The sequence below is a fragment of the Gracilinanus agilis genome, chromosome 3 (genome assembly GCF_016433145.1).
Source record: "Gracilinanus agilis isolate LMUSP501 chromosome 3, AgileGrace, whole genome shotgun sequence".
Lineage (NCBI taxonomy): Eukaryota > Metazoa > Chordata > Mammalia > Didelphimorphia > Didelphidae > Gracilinanus > Gracilinanus agilis.
Genome location: NC_058132.1, coordinates 529457728 through 529482364, shown reverse-complemented (window position 1 = coordinate 529482364; position 24637 = coordinate 529457728). Strand labels below are relative to the sequence as shown.

At 33.5% G+C, this 24637-nt stretch overlaps 1 protein-coding gene across 1 annotated transcript in view; it reads right to left on the bottom strand.

Annotated features, from left to right (window-relative positions):
- UGGT2 (UDP-glucose glycoprotein glucosyltransferase 2) overlaps positions 1–24637 on the bottom strand; it is a 261577-nt gene that overhangs the window by 182982 nt on the left and 53958 nt on the right. Inside the window, exons 6-8 of the mRNA XM_044667227.1 lie at positions 19926–20022; positions 15012–15084; positions 3269–3369 (exon numbers count right to left, since the gene is read on the bottom strand). Of these exons, the coding sequence (XP_044523162.1) occupies positions 3269–3369; positions 15012–15084; positions 19926–20022 (271 nt within the window). The remainder of the gene's footprint in view (positions 1–3268; positions 3370–15011; positions 15085–19925; positions 20023–24637) is intronic.

Sequence of the window (24637 nt, the reverse complement as noted above, 5' to 3'; positions counted from 1 at the left end):
GGCACATAGTACGCACTTAATAATTATTCTCTTCCATTCTTTTCTTTTTTCCTTCCCTTAAAACCAAGATGAAAGAGCACTTAGTTACCTTTAATGAATTCAGATCACTTAGCCCAAAGGAAACAAATCCTCAGTTACTGAAAGCTGATAGAGGTGACTGCTGTCAGTGATGCTGGAAAGATCATAGGAAATGAGGTATCCCCAAACTGGAGAAGGGCAAAAGGTATTTCAATTTTCCAAAAAAGAGGAGGTAACAGAATTGAACTATAGGCCAGGGAATTTGACTTTGATTCCTGGGGAAGTTCTAGAACACATCATTAAAGAGATGACCCTTAAATATCTAGAAGAAGGAAGCGGTTATCATAAAAAGTCAGCATGATTATAGCAAGAATAGGCTAATTTCATTTCCTTTTTTGACAGAACTACTAAACTATTATATGAGGGGGAATAATTTATATATACTCTACCTATATTTTAGCAAAGTTTTTGATAAAGACTCTCATTTAATCTTGTGAATATAGAAAGAGATTAAATAATAATAATAAAATCAGATGGATTCAAAACTAGTTTTATGGGCAAGATAGTCGTTAATGGTTCAATGTATTAATGGCATGGCCTCCAATAGGAAATTTTTATTTATGAATATATGCCACAGAAATTGATGTGATTTAAAACTAGAAATTAATTCAAGGGAAAGAGGAAGGATCTTATAATATTCGAATTCAATAAGTTGGACACCATCAATTCAATTCTTTATTATACTACAAAAATGTGGTTTCCCAAATATCCAATATAAGAATATTCAAATTTGACATCATTATTATTCTCTAAATATCTGCCACACAAAAGTGGGACATTAATGCATTGCTGGTGGAGTTGTGAACTGATCCAACCATTCTGGATGGTAATTTGTAACTATGCCCAAAGGGCTTTAAAAGACTATCTGCCTTTTGATCCAGCCATAGCACTGCTTGGTTTATACCCCAAATAGATAATAAGGAAAAAGACATATACAAAAATATTTATATCCACTCTCTTTATGGTGGCAAAAAATTGGAAAATGAGAGAATGTCCTTTGATTGGGGAATGGCTAAACAAATTGTGGTATCTGTTGGTGATGGAATACTGTTGTGCTCAAAGGAATAAAGAACTGGAGGAATTTCATGTCAACTGGAATGACCTCCAGGAATTGATGCAGAGTGAAAGGAGCAGATCCAGGAGAACATTGTACAAAGAGGCTGATACACTGTGATACAATCGAACATAATGGAATTCACTACTAGCAGCAATGCAAGAATCCAGAGCAAGGCTGAGGGACATATGAGAAAGAAAAATAGCCACATTCAGAGGAAGAACTATGGGAGGGGAAATACAGAAGAAAAACAACTACTTGAACACATGGGCTGATGGGGATAGTATTGGGGATTGTAGACACTAAACGATGACTCTAGTCCAACTATCAATAATATGGAATTAGGTCTTAATCAATGATACCTGTAAAATCCAGTGGAATTGTATGTCAGCTAAGGGGGGGTTATGTGGGTTTGGGGGAGAGGAAAGAACATGAAATATGTAACTAAGGGAAATATTCAAAATAAAAATAAAAAAATAAATAGATATCTGCCATATAAGTTTTCTAATAATGTTATCCTTAAGGATACAAGATTTATGAAAAATGGTTTTGAACATCAATATTATATAAACATTTTTTGTTATCACATTTGAAATTTCATGTTTTAACCAGATGAACTTGAAAGTGATATTCTCTATTTATTCTGCAAATTGATAAAACAGCAATTTGGCACTTTAAGATGTAGTGTACATATATCTACTATTCCTTTTAAAAGAATGCTTTCCCATTGTTTAAACTTTCCAATGCTAAGTAAAAATTTTCAATATATTTCAAGCTTCACAATCATCTATTCTAACCCTTAATATATGATGGAAGATGTGATAAAAGTAATGGATTGTGTATTAAGATGGCACTTCCTCATGACCTACTCCAGAGCCACATTATTAGAAATAGTACAAGGGAAAACCACAATTCCACAATGATTTATAATTCAATCCAAAAGACATTTTAGCAACAGAATATCTGCCTGCAGGTCATCAGTACGGAAGTTGCATAGAAATCAACTTTTCCACATTTGTTCCCCAATTCTGTTCTATGAGAAAGTTTTTAATAGCTTATCCTTTCATTTGATGTTTCCATTAAAAATTTATTAGTGTGACATGCAGCAGTCTGATAAGATCAGAATTTATAAGAGAAGGAAAGCAAGATGTTGCTCTGATTTGTTCTGAACTCATGGTTAAGCTATAGTGTTTCTTTTTTACCTGGGATTAAAGATATTTAAAAGCATGATTTAATATCTGGGTAAAATTATTAGATAAACTAACATGTGGTTTTAAAAGAGTTGACGATTTAAAAAATAACTACTTTTTACATAATTTTAGTACTTATAAATTTTATATATACAAACCATATTGTCTGTTCTATAGATAGTAATAACAATCTAGATTCATGTATAAAATATTGTATTAATTATAACCAGGACCATTAACATGTGAATATTCATATTATATGCAAAAGGATTACTGTTTCATCAGCATCAGAAATTTAAGAATTTCTGAGGATTGCTTCTACCATGAAAAGTACAACTGTCTATGAGTCCTATGGAATTACTTAAGGCTTATAAAAATTGTCTAGGGTCACAAAGCTTCTAAATTAGGCAGAATTTAAACCCAGGTCTTCTTAAGCAATGTAACAACAAATAAAAATAATATTTAAGTAATGTTACAGTTTTCAAAGTACCATTAAAATAATATTTATATATTACAGTTTTCAAAGTACCCTTACACATGGGACCCAGAGCAATCAATAGAGTGGAAAGAGGATTAGTCTTGGACTTTGAAAACCTATTCTACTTTTCTGCAGTTACCTAAATATTTGGGTTTGATATTATCTAAAAAATGAGATTTGAACCAGATAATGAAGGTCTCTTCTTCTAAAGCTACAATTCTACATTATCTCATTTAAATATCGTAACAACTCTGTGAATGTAGATTGGACGGATATAATTTTGTTCAAATTGAAGATAAGAAAATGGATTCAGGTTTTACATAACTTATCAAACATCATGTAGATATCAAGGAAGGAGGACTAGTAAGTAGGTCTCTTTGGTCTTGGTCTAGTGCTCTTTCCATTTCATCTGCAACAAACCAGTAGTTCTATTACCAAATGTATTTATAATAAGTCTATATACTATACCTTGTAGCTCCCAGACTTTCAAAGGTATCATTTCTTTACTACTTTCGATAAGATGTTTTCGAAATTCTTTCAGATTATCTCTAAGATCTGGATATATTTCTCTGTATTAAAACAATAATATTAACTATTATCAAATACCACTTATAAAAATATTTTGGTGTTACTACATATTTGAAAGTTATTATTCATATTATATAGTTGAAACTTATTCATATTAAGTTAACACAATATCCTCTAATTCTGAAAGTTCTATATTAGCTACATTAGTTTCTCAATGAATCGGTATTTTCTTTTTTACTTATGGCTAAAGATATTTCAACCTTACAGTTCACATGTCTAAAGTACAACTAGGTGTTCCACAATTCTATTTGAGGTGTTCCTAAACCAAAAATTATATTTTATTATGCATATGACTAAGTTATAAAATTTCTACTACCATTATTCTTTTTAAATCTGTAGAAAAGTGACATTTGAGAAACAAATGGACAGATGGAATATGTTAAAATAGTTTATTTTGCATTCAGTTCAATTTATCAGCTAACACATATTATCAACATTCCTATAAAAATAAGGTTTGTGAAAAATAAAATGAAAAGTGAATATACACTCAATCAAGTACTTATTAAATGAATATTATGTATAAGCATTGTGTAAAGCACTCAGGATACAAACTTAAGGACAGAAACAATCTCTACTCATAATGAGCTTTTATATTCCAAAAAATATAACACACATGCATATATAAATATAAAATTAAAATATACACATATACCCAAATCAGTTAAATGCAAGGTGGTTTGGGAGGTAAGACTCTAACAGTTGGAGGGATCAAGATGATTTCATGTTTAAAATGGTGCCCTTGCTGTAAGTATCTAAAATGAAGAGACAGACTCTAAGATAGAGGCAATAAGAAATACATTCCAGAAATGGAGGATGGTCAGTGAAAAGGTACAAAAATGAGAGGCAAAATATAATATAGAAAATAGAGAAAGCCAAATTAACTAGATCATAGAACATGGAAGAAGAAGCAATGTTCAATGAGGTTGGAAAGACAGAGGGATCATGTTGTAGAGGAATTTAATTGCTAAATAGAGGGATTAATATTTTATTCTAGAGGTAACAGGAAACTACTAGAATTGATTGAATAAGCAAGTTATCTGATCACATTTGTGCTAAAGGAAAATTACTTTGGTAGCTTGTTTTGCTTGTGTAGGACCTACTAGAGTAGGGAAAGACTTGAGATAGGTGTATAGATGGAAAATCTTGAACCCCTAAAGACTGCATTGCCCAGAATTCCTTTCTGTATTACCTATAATGCTTTTCTTTTTGTTTATGTTCACATGGTCACCTTTGTATAAGTTCTGAGGCTCCACCACATTCTTTCTCTTTTGCTCTTGGGAGTGGGCTGGTTAGTAACCTTTTAGTTAAGTCTCTTTTGTTAGTTTATTATTAATAAAACTTTATAAAATATAATATTTAGTAATTTGCATATTAATTTTAAAATCCACATTTTGGCTAACCACGATTGGCTAGAATCCTCAAATATTTTTAAGAGAGATTTTAAGTAAAGTTGGTAAGTTTGTCCAGACTCCGCCCACCCAGCAGGAGAACTGAGAGCTGGAGTTGCCTCTTCTCTCTTCTTGTGCCCTGCCCCACTGTTCTCCTGGTTTTTTCTTCACTGTCCATGCCTGCCCAGCCTCCTGCTTTCTACAGCTGCTATTACAGTTTCTCCCACCCAGCCTGTAGCTCTCCCTGCTGAGACCAGACCTGTGGCTGTGAGCTGGCCAAGATCAGGAAGCTGATTTGATATGTGTGATGAGGGAAATAATGAGATTATGAATTTGAGACACTGGCAGGATAGTAATGCCTTTGACAGAAATGGGAAAGTTTGGAAGAGGGGGAAAGATAAGATCAGTTTTAGACATGTTGATTTTTAAGATGTCTTTGATTTGAAGTGATTAATAGGCAATTGGTGATACAGAACGGAATTATGTGGGAGAAAGGACTGGAGTTATAGAGCTGAGACTTGTCTACATAGAGATGAGAGTTAAACTCATGGAAGCTGATAAAGTAACGGAAAGAAGGTTGAAGAGAAGAGGGTCCAGGAAAGCACAGAACCTTATGGAACATCAATAGTTAGGCAATGTGATATGGATGACTCAGTAAAGAGAAAGCAGTGGCACAGAAACCCAGAAAGGAAAAAGTATCCAGGAAGAGAAAGTGGCTAACGGTAAAAACACAAACAATGAGTCAAGACAGGACTAAGAAAAGGTCATCAGATGTGGTAAGTAATCACTAGTAAATTTGAAGAGAGTAGTTTCAGTTGATTGATGAAGCTAAAATGCATATTTAGATCGTTGAAGAGTGAGAGGAAATGAAGAGGAGGTAATAAGTAGTCAGATTTTTCAAGGAGTTTGGCTAAGAAAGAAATAGAATGATTTTTTTGAGTTGAAGTGCCTGTAAGGTAAGTCCGAAAGGGAGAGGAGAGGGAAGAAGAAATTGGAGGTTCTAAGAGGGAAGGATTAGGCGGGGTGTGGCAATGGAAGAGGTAGAATGGTAGTTTATGATCAGATAAAGAAATGTCAGTGTTTCTAACTAGGGAAGTAGAATACTTGTGGGTAATTCAGAGATCTAGTGTCTGACCATTCCTATGTGTGGCTCAGGTGAAGTGAGGGAGAAAACTATAGGACTTATGTTAGTTGAGGAAATGCAAGGTTAGGAAGTTTGAAAGAACATCTATGTAAATATTAAGGTTTCCAAATATAAGGGAGGATAAAATGATAAGCTAGGTGCTAAACTCCTTCAAATAGGAAGGAGAATGATATGGGAGTAGATAGGTATTATATATTTATCACAGTAGACATACATACATGCAATCAAATTATTTGGTAACTTCAGTGATGAAGTTAAATAACTGAACTATATTGACTATGTTGGAGTTTGCTTATAATTTCTGGCACAATTTTGAAAGTGAAATTTCTTAAATATGACTGTTCTTAATAAGTGAGTTGTGTCTGAATATGTAGGTAAGTCATGGATTACCATAAAATATTTTCCTCCAATATCTTCAGTTGTAAACTGATTAAATTTAGAAACTTTATAAGTTTTAAAATATGTAATCACACCATTACCAAAAAATTAAAAATAGTTCTTTACAACTCCATTTAACTGGTTAATTCAGAAGAATAAAATTTATTTTTATTATCAGTATAAGCATCTCCACTTCCTTCGTCTATACCAGCAGTGTAATATGGTAGCAGTGTGGCAGGCTTATGTTGTTAGAGCATCATGCTCAATTTTAGTCTCTGACATAGACAAGCTATAGGACTTGTTAGAGCTTGTGCTCTGCTAGCATATGCTTTGAGAATCCAGTGACATTTCCATGCCACAATAAGACATTAGAATGGAACTTTAATGATCTATAGATCTAGAGCTGAAAGTAATTTCAGAAGACATCAAGTCAAACTCCTTCATTATGGATGAAGAAACTGAGAGCCAGGGGAGATGAAGTGATTTGTCCAAGATCATATGTAGTAAGCATCCACTGACTCTTTCCATTGTTCAAAATGCAGTTTTCAAGAGGCAGCTACATGGCTCAGTGGATTGAGAACCAGGCCTAGAGATGGGGAGGTCCCAGGTTCAAATCTGGACTCAGACACTTCCTAGCTGTGTGACCCTGGGCAAGTCACTTAATTGCCTATTTGCCTAGCCCTTACCACTCTTCTGCCTTGGAACCAATATACAGTATTGATTCTAAGACAGAAGGTAAGGAGTTTTTTAAAAATAATTTTAAAAACAGAGTTTTTATAAATTGTTTTTCAGAATTTATCATTTTAAACATAAAAACATGATCAATCTTTGTAAAGATTTCATATTGTATTGGAAACATTTCCTATTTTTCCCTTCCTTCCCTTCCTATAATTTTCAAATCTATTTTAATTAACACTATCAAAAACCATAACTTCCTTTAAAATTTTTTGTTTATCAATGCTGGGGAAAAGTGTTATCATTTCCCAATACTATTTTTTTAAACCTTTTTGCAATTCAATTACTATTTCCTACATAAATTTTTCTGTTATGCTAGTAGGTACAACAATCAATATAATGTAATCATTGTCAAAGGTACTCTAAAACATGATATAAGTTGAGGTTTTTTTTTTCTAGGCGTATTGAAATCTAGCTTTTTCGGATATTATCCCAGAAATTCTATATTTTCCTTTTTCATATTTTTAAATTAATATATTTTTATTTTTATTCTGTTTCACCTGTCTCAAATCATATGGACAATAATATTAGAAAAAGAAAATATGGGACATAGTCACTACAATTTATTTTAGTATAGAATATTTTGATAAAGTGGAGATTTCTGGCTTTGGAGTCAGTGGATATGTATTATCTGATTGATCCTGGACAAGTCATTTAATCTACCTGAGTCTAATGTATCTTGGAAATGAGACCTTAGAAAAAGAAACTTCCTATGTGAATTTTTCTTCCAGTTACCTGAATCTCTTCTATTTTAAACTATGCTTTGTGTGAAGTAAACTTTAATAGCTCATTATTACCTCAAGGATCAAATATAAACTCCTCCAAAATTTAAAGCCCTTAACAACTTGATTCCATATTGTGTTTCAAGTTTTATATATTATTACTCTTCTTGCACTCTTTGGTCAATATAAGGGGCTTTCTTGGTGATTCTCATATAAAATTCCCTCTACCACATCTGTGTCTTTGTAAAGGCTATCTATCTATCTATCTATCTATCTATAGAATGCATTCTTTTCTTATATTTCATTATTATTATTATATATACATATATATAAATAATAACTCTTCAAAACTCCATTTCAATATTTTTCTAATGGTGGTTTATTAATTCTGTCAATGACACAGTTTTGTAGGTTTTAACATTTATTCATTCCAGGGCAAATTTTAAGTGGTCTAGAAACTGTACGAACTAAAGCCCCATAAATAGAAAGAATCATAGACGTAGGGCTGGAAGAAATCACAAGAGGAATTTTAGTTCAAAATCCTTCATTTTAGAGATGAGGAAACTGAGATAGTGAAGATAGTGTATAACTATATAACATAGTACAAAAGACACTAGATAAAATCCAACCAGAAGAAATAGGACATTTAATGAAATACAGGACTTTCAAACATCCCCAATAATAGACTAAAACAGAATAGAAAATCTCATATTCGGATACATGACTCAAGAAAAGCATGAAAGGGTAAATAGGAGTTAGAAATCATAAGGGACTTAACAAGGTTAAGCTGATTACATTCCTATATAGGAAGATGATATATGTGATATGTGTAACCCCCAAGAACTTTATCATTACTAGGGCCATTAAGACAGAAGTATAAGTCTGTTTTGCTAGGGTAATCCTAAAAGAAGAATGCAAGGGTAAAAAAGAGAGAAAAAAGAACAGAGCAGAAGAATAGGGAAAATACTCTCACATAAAAGAGGTACACAAAGAAGAGTTTTTGACAAATGAAGGGAAAATAAAGTGGAGTGGAGAATATCTGAATTTCATTCTCATCTGAACTGATTCAAAGAGTAAATAATACACATAAACATACGAAAACACTGTTGTACATAAATAGGAGGCAGACTGGTAACAAGAAAGGGTTGCTAAGCCTCACTTGGGCCTGACAGGCTCTGTTAGCAGAGTCTGCCAAGCTGGCTCCGGATCCTCAAATGATAGATGGATCTAGGCTGAGTGAGAGATGTGTTTGCCTGGGTGGTTACCCAATGTACTAGTAACCTCAGGACTTCTGAAGTTCAACTTAGCCTAGCCTATGCCTCTTCAACAGTGCCCAGCCAAGGCAGCCAGTGAGGAGTTCTATGTGTGTCAAAAACTTCTCTAGCTTCCTGGCTGGGGATGGGATTGCTGGTAAAGGTAATTTGGGCTGATGATGATGTGCTAAACGGATAATGCTGTTCTGACTGCAATATGATAAGTCCCTTCCCCTAATTAGCTATAGATGTTCACTAATTAGGAAAGAAACACCAATCTTCTTTTGGACTGAACTACTACAGGATTTATTACTTATCTAAAGGGTTAGGAACAAGGAACAAGGAATAAGGAAAGGGGTTTGGGAATGCTAAGCTAATCTAATTGAATTAAAGTATCCTAAATCTGTAGATGATGAGTTGATAATAGGCTGGAGATTATTCTCCCTCTCTCAATCCCAGGCTTGACCCTGCAGTGGTATAAACCAAAGGATAGGGAAGGCTAACAGTGGTCTTCTTAATAGCTGTGGTGTTGTTCTCTCTCAGCTCTATTAATAGCAGGTAGAATAACTTCCTATGGCACTCAGGTATGGATGCTGGATTGCAGGTATGGCCTACCCTCCATTCAACCACCCTCCTCCCAGGATTCTCAAATCTGAGAACCCATGTGCTACAGTCCCAGGGTATTTATAGGGGTGGTTGCAACTGTCCTTTGGTCCTGGCTCAGGCCACTTGGGCACATTCCAGAGTCTTTAACCGATGTTCCTGTCACTCAAGATGTCCTCCATTTTGTCCCAGAAGTTCCTTATATTACAACACACACACAAAGTTGGGTATAGAAATTCATCTTACTTAACAGGAAAGTAGGAGAGGAAGGGGACTAAGAGAAAGGAAAGGGAAGTGATAAGAGGGAAAGTAGATTAAGGGAGGCAGCAAAATAGACTTTTCAGGAATTAAAAAAAAGGATAACTAGAAGAGAATAGGATAGAGGAAAATATGTAGTTAAAAATCTTAATTGTAAATGTAAACAAGATGAACTCACCCATAAAACAGAAAAGGATAGTAAAATAGATTAGGAATCAGAATCCAACAATACATTATTTACAAGAGACACACATAGAATAAAGGAATTGATTATAAGCAGAATCAATTATGTTTCAGATAAAGTGAAAAAAATGGCAGGTGTTACATATATGATCTCAAAGGAAAAGCAAAAATAGACCTGATTAAGAGAGAAAGAGCAGATCAATAAAATGGGCACAAATTAAAAAAAACCCAAAACAATTAAAAATTCCTAAACACAAAAATAGAAATGCCCCAAATCAAAGAATATTAAAATTTTTTAAATTAGCTAATAAGAGTAGGATATGGATTTATTTAAAAAGAACACAATGAAATAGATAAATTATTATCTAATTTGATTTAAGAAAAGAAAAACAAATTACCAGCATCTACAATTAAAAGGGTAAATGTATTAGGATATCTTTTGCCCAACTATATGCCAATAAAACTGACAAGCTAGATGAAATAGATGAGTGTCTACAAAAATATAATTTTCCCAGGTTAACAGAAGAACTAGACTAGTTAAATAACCCTCTATTTTAAAAAAAATGAACAAGACACTAATGGGCTCTTAAGAAAAAAATTAAGAATGAAATAAATTTATAAGTGGATTCCATCAAACATTTAAAGAACCATTTATCCAAAAATTGCATAACTATTTTATAAACAGGTAAAGGATAAATCCTATCAAATTCCTTCTCTGACAAATATGGTTTTGATACCTAAACCAGGGATAACAAAAAAAAAACAGAAAAAGAAAACTGCAGACCAATTTCTTTAATAAATATTAGTGCAGAAACTTTAATTAAAATACTAGCAAAGAGATTATAGGAATAAATCACAACGATCATACTCTTTGACCAGGTTAGGACATATCAAGAATGCAGAGCTGGTTCACTATGAGGAAAACTCTAAGTATAATTGACTATATCAATAACGAAAGCAACAGAAACCAGAAAACATCAATATAACAAAAAAGTCTTTGACAAAAGACAATATTCATTATTACAATATCTAGAAAGCATAGGAATAAATGGAGCTTTCCTTAAAATGATAAGTACTGTTAAAAAACAAGATTAAGCATTATTTGTAGTGTGGATAAACTAGAAGAAGCCTTTCTGATAAGATGAAAGGTGAAGCAAAGATGTCCATTATCATTGTTATTATTCAATATTGTACTAGAAATGCTAGCTATAGCAAAAAGAGAAGAACAGGAATGTAAAGGAATAAGCATAGTGTAATGGATAAAAGGGACACTAAAATTGGGGGTGCTCTCCTTCGCTTGCTGAGTGACGGAAGGGTAAAGGTGATTGAGGTGATAGGAGAGGAATTAAAGGGATGGCTGAGTTTAGAGAGGAATGGACGAGGCGATATTAGGATGGTAAGGGTACAGGGTGAGGGGTTCAGGAGAGGCAGCTAACACAGGCTAGACACCCAAGTTAGAGACAGGATACTGAGGGGAAATAGGCTGAACCCTTCCAGGCAGGAAAGGTACTTCTTCAGACACAAGGAATAGAGCCAGTCAGGAGTGGTTTGAATTTGACTTGAGGGCTTTCTTGTCAGTTTCTCAAGCCCTCAAAGGAGGAATCACAAGGCTCCTCCCTATCAATGAAACAAGGGATTCAGGAGGAAGCGTTGAGCAACTACTTCCTCCCAAGATGGATGTCTCCAGTTTCCCTCAGGAAATAAAAAGAATAAATTCTTCCCCTTCAACCCTTGCCTAATTCTTCAACACAATGATTCTCCAGAGGGTTTGATTAGGTAACAAAGGGACTTATTAATGTTCAGTGTTGGTTAGGAAGGAGAGAGGGGTTTGGGGTTTCTGACAGCCTCTAGGGAGAAACTCAAGATTTTGGAGGGTCAGAGGAATGGGTTAGACTAAGAGAGGATCTGTTTCTCTTAGGGAAGATTTGGCTGCCTTTAAAGTAGAGGGAATACTAAAGGGATAGTTTGAATTCAAGGATATCCTAGTTACCTACTGGGGAAACTAAACCCACAAAGTCTATTTACTAAAACCCAAAAGCCACCCTGCCTCCCAGAGCCCCAGGAAAACAGGCAGGGAAACAGGGAAATAATATGGAGAAGGTCAGGAAGAGGTCCAGAGAAATTAGCTAGGTTCAAATTGTCCAGAGACAAAGCACAGGCCAAAAGCAAAACCTGAAAGCCAAGCAGAGTTCTAGTTAGTCCTTCTGCTCTGTTTAAGCCTCAGGGACCAACTGACTCCTCACAGAATTCTAAGGCTTCTAACTGCCAGAAGTTTTCAGTTAGCCCCCTGCAAGAGCAAAAGCCTCTCTTGCATCTTTTGCATTACAATAGTCAACAAGGAAACAAAAAGTATCTTTTTTGCAGATGATATCATACAAAGTAGTAATCAAAACAATATGATATTGGATAAGAAATAGAGTAGTTGGTCAAAGGAACAGATGTGGCACACAACATAAAGAAGCAAATGAGCACAGTAATCTAGTGTTGGATAAACCTAAAAATCTTAAATATTGGGATAAGAATTCACTATTTGACATAATCTTCTGGGAAAACTGGAAGCAGTCTGATAGAAATTGGGCAAAGACAAATATCTCATACTATAAACCAAGATAAGCTTAAAATGGGTACATGCTTTAGAAATAAAGGATGAAATTATAAGCAAATTATGAGAACACTGAAGAAATCTGAAATGATCAGATCTATGGATAGAAGAGTTCATTACCACACAAGAGATAGAGAGGCTTATGGGAGGTAACTATTTTGATTATATAAAATTTAAAAGTTTTTGCAAAAACAACAGCAATGGATCCAAAATTAGAAGAAAAGTAGGAAATGGAGGGAAATGAGGGGAAATTTTCATATCAAGTTTCTGATAAATGTCTCATTTCTCAAATATATAGAGAACTGTGTCAACTTTATAAAAATAAGAACCATTGCCCAATTGATAAATGGAGAAAGGACATGAACAGTCAGTTTTTTTGAGAAGAAATTCAGACTATCAACAATAGTCACTTAAAAATGTTCTAAATCAGTAATAACCAGAGAAATAAAAATTAAAACAATTCTGAAGTACCACTTCAAATCCATGGGATTGGCTAGGATGACAGAAAAGGAAAATGATAAATTCCAGAGGGGACATGGGAAAATAGGTATACTGATGCACTGTTAGCACTGTGAACAATTTCAAACTCTGCCAAAAGGGTAATAGAATTTTGACCCAGGTATACCACAACAAGGTATGTATCCCAAAGAGATAAAAATCAAAAAAGGAAAAAGACCTATATGTACAAAAATATAGAAGAAATTTTTGTGATGGTAAAGAGCTAGTAATTAAGGGAATATTCATCAATTGAAGAAGTTATGGTATATGAATATGATGGATTACTATTGTGCTATTAAAAATGATGAAACGGATGGTATCAGAAAAACCTAAGAAGACATAAATCATTCAATGCAAAGTGAAGTGAGCAAAAGCAGAAGGGTAGTCTACACATTAACAGCAATATTGTAAAGACAATCAGCTGTGAAAGACTTAGTCACTGATCTACCACAACTCCAAAGGATTCATGATATAAAATGTTATCCAATTTAGATGGAGAAATGATAGACTCAAAGTATAGATTGAAGCATATTTTCTCTCCATTTGTCTAGCTTTTTCACCTCCCAAAAATGGCTAATGAGGAAAGATGATTTGCATGACTGCATATGTATAGTGAGTATAGTATGTCTTGCCTTCTCAGTAGGTGGAGGAGATGGTGGAGGCAAGGAAAGAATTTGGAACTGAAAATAAAAATCAAATTAAAAGAATTAAAACCACAATAACAAAAGAACACTAGAATTAGAGTGAAAGGATCCAAGCTCTAATGCTGGTTTGTTTCTCTTATTGTGGAAAGGTACAAGTTCAAGGGCCTCAGTTTTCTACAATAAAGGTGCTAATTAAATTAAACTCTAAAGTTCCTGTCAGTTTTAAAAAAGGATAAATTAGGATAATTTTGTTAAAATATTAGCAAATTAATGAATAAAAAAGAATATTTTCACACCTTCCTAAACAGTTGTTTAATTACATAACAATAATTTAATGATGCTTAATAGATAATAAAGCTGAGGTTGGAGTCAGAAAGACATTTTCAAATCTTGCCTCAGACACTTACTAGCTGTGTGACTCTTGTTTTTCTTTAGTGCCCTATCTGTAAAATGAGCTAGAGAAAGAAATGGCAAACTATTACAGTATCTTTGCCAAGAAGACCTCAGAGTTATGAAGAATCAGATATTACTAAAATGACTAAACCATATGGGATTGTGTATCTCAAAATAATATAATATAATTATTTTAAAGGGAATATCAAAAAATTAATTATAATTTCAAACTTATTTTGTAGAAATAAAAGTCCAATTGTACAAGAAAAAATATTTGACAAATACTCTTCTTGATAACTATATTACATTATTTCAAAGTAGAAATAGGTGTAACAGCAAACTTTTTCTCTTTAATCAATTAGGCATGAAGTCAACAAAAACATAAATAATAAAAATTTAAAGTAAAAATTAATACAAAATAATTGCTTAAAGTGAAATTATGTATGACACTATTACTTTCAAATTAACCTATAAGTACATCTTTTATAAATAAATGTAATAAATTTTAACTTTTAAGTGGGGCATATAAAGTTAATAACATCATTTTGTTTTCTCAATGATTAAAAATGTTTCTGAAATTTTTATCATTGTACAGCCCATAACTTATCTAACTTTGAAGAGAATTAAGGAACAACAAATTAACTAAGAATATTAATTATACTTTCCAAACATTGTAAATTCTAACTCATGCATAAAACTCTTGCTAACAGAAAGCAAATTGAACTCCATGTTTTTAGAAAGGTCTAATTATTTTTTCCTTCATCTTGAAAAAGTTAATCTGATGAAAACAAAGATTTTATTTTGAAAGAAGGGTTGGCTTACTTCAATTTTTCAAAGAGAAATCCTTGTACATCAGTTGCTTCATTATCATCCTCCACCACTGTATTATTCATAGCTGTATTGTGATATACATTGAACAAAGGAAGAAAATAAAGAATATTTTTGTAGTTATTATAACTAACTTCAAGGAATATTTATAACAAAAACTAAAGATAATATTATAGTTAAAATAGAAGCAAAATTAAAACCCAGTGATTTGACCTTTGGTTCTCTCACTGACCCAGAAGGCCTTTTATTTTTCCTTCAAAAATCTAATGTTTTTTACCACCTAATTAGGAATGCAGACAATATGGTATATTCTAAGAGAGAAAGCAAAAGCTAGTAAATATCCAGGTAGCAGGAGAATCCCATACTACCATCACTATCACTGTTTCAATTTTAAGTAACATTTTTCCCATGTGTTAAATTATGGTATTATAGATTTCATAACAGCTGAATATGGATAGATTGCTAAGTGGAATCAGGAAAACTCATACTTCTTAGTTCAAATCTGGCCTTAGACACTTACTTAGCTGTATGACCATGGGAAAGTCACTTAATTGTGTTTGCCTCAGTTTCCTTATCTGTAAAATGAATTGATGAAGAAACAGCGAGCCACTTTGGCATCTTTGTAAAGAAAACCCCAAATGAGGTCACCAAGAGTTAGATACAAGCACACGACAATGAAATATAGATTTTGAATTACATTAGCTACGAGATACCGTAACTGAAGTGTGTGGAATAGAAGGAATAGAAAAGGAATGTGCCCAGACTGGGGCCAACAGCACTCTTTATGGTAAGGCACTAAATGAGAAACCAGAAACTAAAATTGAGAAAAATGAGTTTAGATACAAGGTTGGGAAACAGATTGAGAACAGCAATTAGTGATTTCCTTAGGTATAGAGCTCTCTAGAAATAGTATGAATTTTCTTGGTTGTAGTGGGTACTCAAGGTTTTCAGTTGGAGGCTAGAAAACCATTTGTTTGAGAAGTTGTAGAGGGGATTCTTGATTAGGCAAAGGTTGGAAAAAGATGATCTGTTGAGTCTCTTCCAGTTAAGATTCAGTAATTCTAAGTAATTCAAAAGGCAAGAAGTGTGTGATAACATGGCATCTAATGGAGTAGTGATGGGGAACCTTTAAGAGATGGAATGCCAGGCCTCACTCCCACCAGACCAAGTGCCCCCCACCAACACATTCTGTGCCCCTCTCCCCACTGAGTTCCAGGCATGCCTTGACCCCCCCTTACTCCACCCAGGGGAGAAAGGCTGGGCAGGGCAGTGAGTGATGTAATCAGGCTTGGGGAGGGGGAGAGGCAAGGGGTACAAGCATTCTGCTCCCCTCTAGTTATATGAGCTATGAACCTCTCAAACCTAAAAAGCCCAAGCTTATAGGAAAACCCTTTATTTAAAGGAAAATATAACCCTCAGGTTAAATGACATCATCCTGACACATTTACCTCCTCATGTTCCAGCCTTCCTGAAGGGGATATCCTCCAAATTAACCTTTTTAACAAATGGTCAAGGGTTAAAGTCAGGTTTTAATCTGGATACAGGGCTGATTTCTACCTTGACAAACCATTATTGTGTTTTGAAGAGCTTCTAGCCCACCTATTTTCCATCAGGCAGGCACCCTTTTGAATGCAACCTGAACAGGCTAGTAAGAAGTTAGGGGAAGAGGAATGCAAATTAAGCCCAAGTTTGCTTGTGAAAGAAACTGGGAAAGGGAACTATAGAACAGGGAAAAGGCTATTAGCCTAGCTTCGGGTTCGTAAAACTTATTCCTAAATCACTAGACTACAGTTTTGAACATTTTAAAAGTATAAACTAAAAAGACATATCCCCAAATCCCTAAAATACTTTGTATTATAAAGACCCTGGTTGCTTCTGATAGTAAAGACATAAGTTGTTTCTGTCTTACTCAGGCCAAAGGTAATTAAGAGGTGACTGTATTCTGGATGGGGTGGGGCAATCTTGTCCTGAAAAAGATGCTGTCCTGAAGAGACCTGCGTACTAACTCCTACAGGGGAGAGGGAGAGGGGAGCCACCTAGCTGCATCTTCCTCTGGCTTTCTAGTTAGGAATTGTGGGGAACTCTGTGCTGCAGGGACGGGCATGTTAGTGCTTGGGAAACGGGTCATTGTGCTCACAGAGAGGTCTAGGCATGCCATCTCTGGCACATGTGCCATAGGTTCACCATCACAGGAGTGGAGTGTCAAAGTTGAACGTAGTCTTCTATACTTCTATATGATAGCACTTCAGTATTGAATTCAACTCAATTTAGTAACAAGTATTTATAAAGTATCTACTATGTGCCAGTTGTTAAGAAAAAACTAAGAAAAGTCAAGGAATTTACATTCTATTAATAAGAACCATAAAACTATAATATTTTTATCATACTGAGTTAGCAACATCAATTAATATTTAGACAACAACTACATCTTTTCTGTGTGTTCCCTCCTCCAAACTAAACAACCTTAATTCCTTCAATAGTTGTCTACTTTTGCTTGTGGTCCAGCTTATCAATACCTTCCTAAAATATGGAGATCAGAAATGAACACAATATTCATGTTATGGTCTCATCAGGGCAATTTACAATAGGACCATCACCTCTCTCATTCTCAATATTATGACTCTTGATATAGGTTAACAAAGCATTACTTTTTCATTGATATGTCACATCCATGACTTATATTGATGTTAGAGTCAATTTCTTTCCTGGATCCTTATTTTCCCACTCCCTTAAAATTATTATAACCCAAAGCTCTCTCATTAATTCTCTTTTATTCACTCTGTATTCTCTCTCCTTTGGTTCACTTATCAAACTCCCCAAATTTCATACATCATTTCTGTACAAAGGACCATCAAACATATGTCTCTAGCACTGATTTATCTTCCAAGTCCCCAAATCACATTTTCATCTATCTACTTCTTTCAACTTTGATGTCGAATTTGCACCTCATGATCTATAAGTCTAACACTGAATTATTCATCTTTCCTCCTAAAACTACTATTCCTTTTGACTTTCTTTCCTCTTTCAAATATACAATCATTCCCCTAATCAGCTTTGCTTATAACCTTAATGATATCTTTGATTATTCTCACTTCCTATTGTCACATATAGTCACTTGTTGATTTTGACTGCAATCTCATTCTCACCAATATTGCTACTCACCTTTGGTCTCTTTTGAATCTAGCCAACATACTACACCCAAAATAGTTTTCTAGTGCACAAATTTGATCACATTGTTTTCTCCTTAGAACTTCCCAATAAGTCATCTCCATTGCCAGCCAAATAAAGTTCAGACTCTTTAGCTTAGAATTCAAAGTTCTTAATGATGGTTAAAATTCACCATTTGGTCTCATATTACTTCCTCTTTCTTCTTTGCACTCTATATTCTATTAAAATCAGACTACTTGCCAAACACTGAACACATTTGGTGTTTTTCTTTGGTTTTAACTTTGTTTATATTATTCCCTATACTGATCTTCTTTCTATCTATCTCTAGTTGTTACTATCTTGTTTCACTCAAGGTCCAGATTAAATATCACCACTTTCATGAAACCTTCTTTATCCTCTCCTTCCTTTCCTCCCTCATCTACTCCCTACCAAGATGGGCTTGGCCTCTTTCCTAATATGAGATCTTTCATAGTACACCCTTGACTTGTATTGACTTTGCAATCAGTTTCTTTCATTGGATCCTTATTCTCCCACTTCCTTAACCTAAGAATCTATCATTAACTCTTTTTAAATTTACCTGCATTCTCTCTCCTTTGGTTCTCTTATCAAACTCCCTACATTACAAACATCATTCCAATACAAAGGATTTCTTCTAAATACTTATAATACCAATTTTTACTATAAGTCTCTCTCTCTCTCTAATATATATGTATATATTATTCCTCCTAGAATGTATGTGCCTTGAGTATAGGGACTGTTTATCCCTCTGTTCTTAGAACATTCTTAGGAGGGTCTTAGTATGGTGTATTAAAGATACTAAGGGCTTAATAAATGTTTGGTGAATGAATTAAAAATAGAATAAAGATAGTATCAGATTAACCTGAATGTGTAAAAGTTTCACATGAATTTTGGGAAGTACATTGGTCCCATGTTTAATTAATTATCTGAAAATTTAATTTTGTTTAAGGAACAAGAATGTAATAATAAATTAAATTAAAGATATTAATTTATATGTCCCAAATATAAGCAAACTTCATATAGAATCGATCTTAATGCATAGACTACCTCAGTATTCACACACAAATTGCAGGTGTATTCATGAATCTACAACAAATGAAATCTTCATGATATGAGAATATTCTTTCATTCACCAATAAAATAAAGTATGTGTAGATAACACATGAGGTATACCTACTGGGTACATTAGAGCATAATTTTAAAGTATAGTTAAATAGAGGAATAATGTGCTGGATAATTTCCTGTTTATGAAGAAGTTTTTGATAATTCACCAAGTAATTAATGTACAATGTCTGAGTACAAAAATAAATTATCTGTTCATTAATATAATTTTTCTTCTATCATTTATTTATTAACATAATTTTTCTTCTTTCATTATCTCAGGCTCCTTTAAATACTAGTTTTTCTAAAAATTAGTGTATTTTGGGGGCAGCTGGGTAGCTCAGTGGAGTGAGAGTCAGGTCTAGAGTCAGGAGGTCCTAGGTTCAAACCCGGCCTCAGCCACTTCCCAGCTGTGTGACCCTGGGCAAGTCACTTGACCCCCATTGCCCACCCTTACCAATCTTCCACCTATGAGACAATACACCGAAGTACAAGGGTTTTAAAAAAAATTAGTGTATTTTGGCTGTAATAACCAATAAAACTTAAGTAGTTATAAATGATCAAATTACGCCAATACTTTCAAATTTTTATTCTACTATTAGTACACAGAAATGAACCTACCTTTAACCTGTGTATCATCTAGTGCTTTGTACTCAGTACTCTTGATTGCAAGTTCTACACCATATCCAGACAAGTTCATTTTCCTAGAGCCTGGTTTCTGTTAAAAAATAAACAAACATTAAGTTTATAAAGAAAAACATTTTTAAAGTACTGGATCTCCTCAATCCATTAATACATTAGGATTCTTACATTTTTCCTTCATGAGTTGATTATTAATTTGAAATGTTGAAATAATAAAGAATTAATGCTTGTGATAATTATGGGTTTTATTAGAAGACATCCAATATTACTTCTAAATTCTAGAATTCTTTGACACTAAACCCCTAAACAATTTTTTGTTTAAAGGTCACTAAGAAGCTATTAAAATTGGCTTCAGAATAAAGAAGATCTGCGTTCAAGTGTTCACATTCTCCCTCTAATATATACTGGCTGTATAAGTCTCAGCAAGTCATTTATTTAGGACTCCAGGTAACTTGCTAAGTCTATAAGTTACAACTGCTGATCTGCAATGGTAGAAGTTTTCTTATACTAGACATATATATGGAATGGGAATTCCATATATATGTCTAGTATATGTTAGAGATAGAGATAGAAAAAGAGATAGAGATAACATCTGTGTATATGTAATTTAAAGATTCCTTTTACTGTTTCCTGGTCACAGGTATGCTATTAAATATGGCCCAATTTTGTTATGCCTAAATAACAAAGACAGGTCTTACCAATGGTCTAAATATGAGGGACAAAATATTCAAATGAGTAAGAGAGAACTCTTGTTTTGAGAATGGCTGATATGATGACAAATAATATGGTTCTAGCACTGACTTTATGAATCTTAAGTAATTTAGTATTACTATATTTTCTTTTCAATTTTCAAAACATATACAATATTCCACAAAGTTACATCTACTATTGTTCTGAAAAAAAATTTTCTAAAGGGACATAAATTGGAATGAAGCCCAGTTCTAATTTTCTAAAATTAGAGTGACAAAAGTCATAAGTAAAGTTTGTTTTAGGTACCAAATTTTCTTAAAGAAATGTAAGAATACACTTTTAGTAACTTAGAGAAAGACTATATAATCCTGTAAGGAACTTGAGGTCTCTGAATTCTAATTTTTTTAAATTTTATGATACTATTCAGGTTTTATTTCCAAGCCATGTATACTACCAGTGGGATAGAATATAGGCTAAAATTAATCTTCAGCACACATTTGGTCATATACTTCCTTATAGGGAGTTGTATGACTTTGTTTTTCATTTGATAAAGTTCACTTAGCAACCCTATATATGTTGAAAAGGGCAGTATGTTGTGATTCTGACAATACCTTTCCTTCTTATATCTTTCTGCTTCTGAAATTCCTGTTCTGCATCTACCATCTACCAAAAGGCACATGTCAGACATCCTTAAATATCCATAGCTTGCCCTGTCATATACTGTAGAGGCAATGGAAATAGAGATAGTGACCTGTGATTTCACAGGTAGAGGAAACTTCCTTGACCAATGCAGGCTGATACCTTTTTATGTAACATACTCTAGGAGGAAGAGGCAAGACTCATTATATGAAATGAAATATGCAGACAAGTACTAAGTGGTCCTGCTCACATCAGAAATCCAATTAGTCAGTTTCTCAGACTAACTATAAAACTGTTAGGCACATGCTATAATAAAAGATAGGATGTGTGAAAACTGGTTTATTTATAATTTCAGTAATCTGATGAAGCTGAATTTTTTAAGTTTCTAATTTAATATACCATTTAAGAATACATTTAAAGAGGTTACTCAAAAGTCAATCAACTGATAAGCAAATTTATGGTTAAAAGTCACACATGTTGCTATGTAGCACATTTTAAAAAAAAGAATGTTACACAATTTCCATTATCAAGCCCAAGAAGGTATTAGCTTACCAATAATTAACACAAATGTTTGTTATTCGTAATTACTTTTTCTATTTGAAAATGTATTACATATGTTTAGATTTGCAACCCCAAATGTTCATTCTAAGTCAGGTGGAGAGACAATCTTTCATACTTTAAAAAAATTTTTCCATCATGTTTGGCATGCAGAATGGGGTGGTGATAGATGGTAAGAATTTAGGAGAGGATTAATGTAAATAGTGGTACCTAAACTGAGTTTTTTAAAGAAAGTGAAAATTATAAGATGCAGAATTGAGGAGAAGGTATCTCTCAAGCACTGGAGATAACTAGTTCAAAGACACAAAGAAGGAAAGTATGTGGTATGTGAGGAACAGTAAGCTAATCTGTTTAGCTGAGGTAAAGTGTGTTAGAGGACATAATGTTTTAAAGGTTGAAAAAGGAGATAGGAGTCAGATTATGAAGTTTAAATGCCAGAAAAGTTAGTATTTTAGAAGTAACAAGCAGCTACTGGAGTAGAAGAGTGATATGGTCAGTCCTATGTTTTAGGAAAATGGTTTTAGTAGCTTTGTGGAAGATGGATTGGAGAGGAGAGATACGAAAGAGGAAAAAAACAATTGGGTAGTTGTTTCAGTAGTTCAGATGACAAGTAATGAAGTCCTAAACGAGGATGGTGGCTATGTGAGAAGAAAAATAGATGCAAGAGATATGGAGATAGAAAGACCTGGCAACTAACTAGATTTTGGGATGAAGGTGAGCAGTCAAGAATGACTTGATATTATGAACCTGGGTAAATGGAAAGATGGTTGTGCTTTAACACAAAAAGAGGAAGCTTGTAAAAGGAACTACTTTGGGAGAGATGAAGAATAAGTTCCCTTTTGGATGCAATTAAAATCATGAAATATCCACACCAGGTTTCAATTCTATTTTTTTCTTGTCCTAGGAGGTGGTTCTTATCATATCTTCCACTTTCTTCTGAATAGTGGTCCTGTTAAGTTTAGCAATGGAGATTAGGTTTGTCCTCTTACAAACAGCTACCTCAATACTTTAATCTCTATTCTAGCTACATAGATACCAACTAGTAACTTATTTGCTACTGCATATCATATAGTCCATTTTAATGTGTTAAGACACATCCCAGTGCCACTGCTGAGAGAAATTCCTGATCTATAACAGTTCCTGGAGGGCTAAGGTGATTCAAGTAAATACCCAGCACTTGATTTCAGCATCAAAAGAAAAGATTTCAGCAATAAGTAGAAGTCTTTTTACTTTAAGGAATAATAAAGAACTCTCATAAAGGCTGTAATACTGTAGATTAATGAGACTAAAGAGCTGGAGGATTCATAATAATATGTGAGAATGATGAGTAGAGCTGTTGTTAGTAAGACTATTAATTCCATGACCTACCCTGACAAATCAATATGCCAGATCCTTGAGGTCCCAGCATTAATTGCCCAGAGAGTTATTAAAATTAACCACAAATACTGGTACCCAATACCTTAAAATTTCACTGGCTTAGACTAATTGATGGGGAAATTTGTAAATAAATACTTTTTAAAGAAATTCAATATTATTAATTTCACTTATATATATTACTAGTACCAGGCAACAGTTACCTAACAGAAGTCCTTATCACATTTGCTTAAGAATACGAAATGATTTATTTTAGTAGTAATTTACATGCTCAGTACCATGTTAATACCTATTAAGGCTTTCATCTATGTACTATAGAAAATTAACTTTCTATTAAAATTGTGTTATTAGCTTACAGGTATAAGATATTTAGAACACAAAGATGTCTATTAAACATTCTCTGATGAATTTATTAAATGCAAGAGGAATATTTTATGGAAAAAGAAAATATCAAAGGACTAAGCTATATTTTCTATCCAGAAAGATGTCACCAAACAGCGAGAGAAAAAGGTATGATAATATGCTTAATGTTAAATTCTATAACAAAAATATATGCTTTAAATTTTTAATTTTAACATTAATCTAAAATTAGGACTAGTTGCCCTTGTATGTATTATAAAACAAGAAAGTACAATTCTTGTTTGAATTTTTTGCTTAAAGGGTCTGTGCTGTTTGAACTGAACATGGTCTTGTCCATGTCTATTTTAGTATATCATGACTGCCAAGTTCAAAACATGTTATCAATTTTCATCATTAGTGTTTCCACACTAACAGTTTCCTATACAGATAAACATCAAAACCCAGGTTCATCTTTTTCCCTATCCCCCACCCCAAATAGCACATATAAACAAATCATAACTTCACAAAATAAAACATGATAGCTAGAATGCTGGACCTAGGTTCAGAAAAATCTGGGTTCTAATTCAACTTTGGACATTTACTATCTGACTGTGGGCAAATCATAATTTAAGCCTCAATTTCTTTATCTGTAAAATGTGGATAAAATATCTGTAATTTCTACCTTGCAGAGCATTTAATTAGGGTTAAATATGCTAAATAAAGTACTTTGCAAACCTTAAATAATTATGTAAATATTATCTATTATCATTATTACATATGTAAAATGTATGTAACAAATAAGTTATTTACTCATAGCTAGGTGTCATGATAGATAGACTGCTGGACCTGAATTCAGGAAACTAAGTTTAAATCTGACTATACATACTTACTAAATGTGTGACCTTGGTTGTCATTTAACTTCCTCAGTTTCCTCACCAAAAAATTAGGATAATAATAGTACCTACTCCCTTGGGTTGTTGTGAGAATAAAATGATAATATTTGTGAAGTATTTTGCAAATTTTAAAGTGCTATAAGAAATGCTATATGCAATCATTATTATCACAGGGTTCTTATTACACACTTAGCAAAA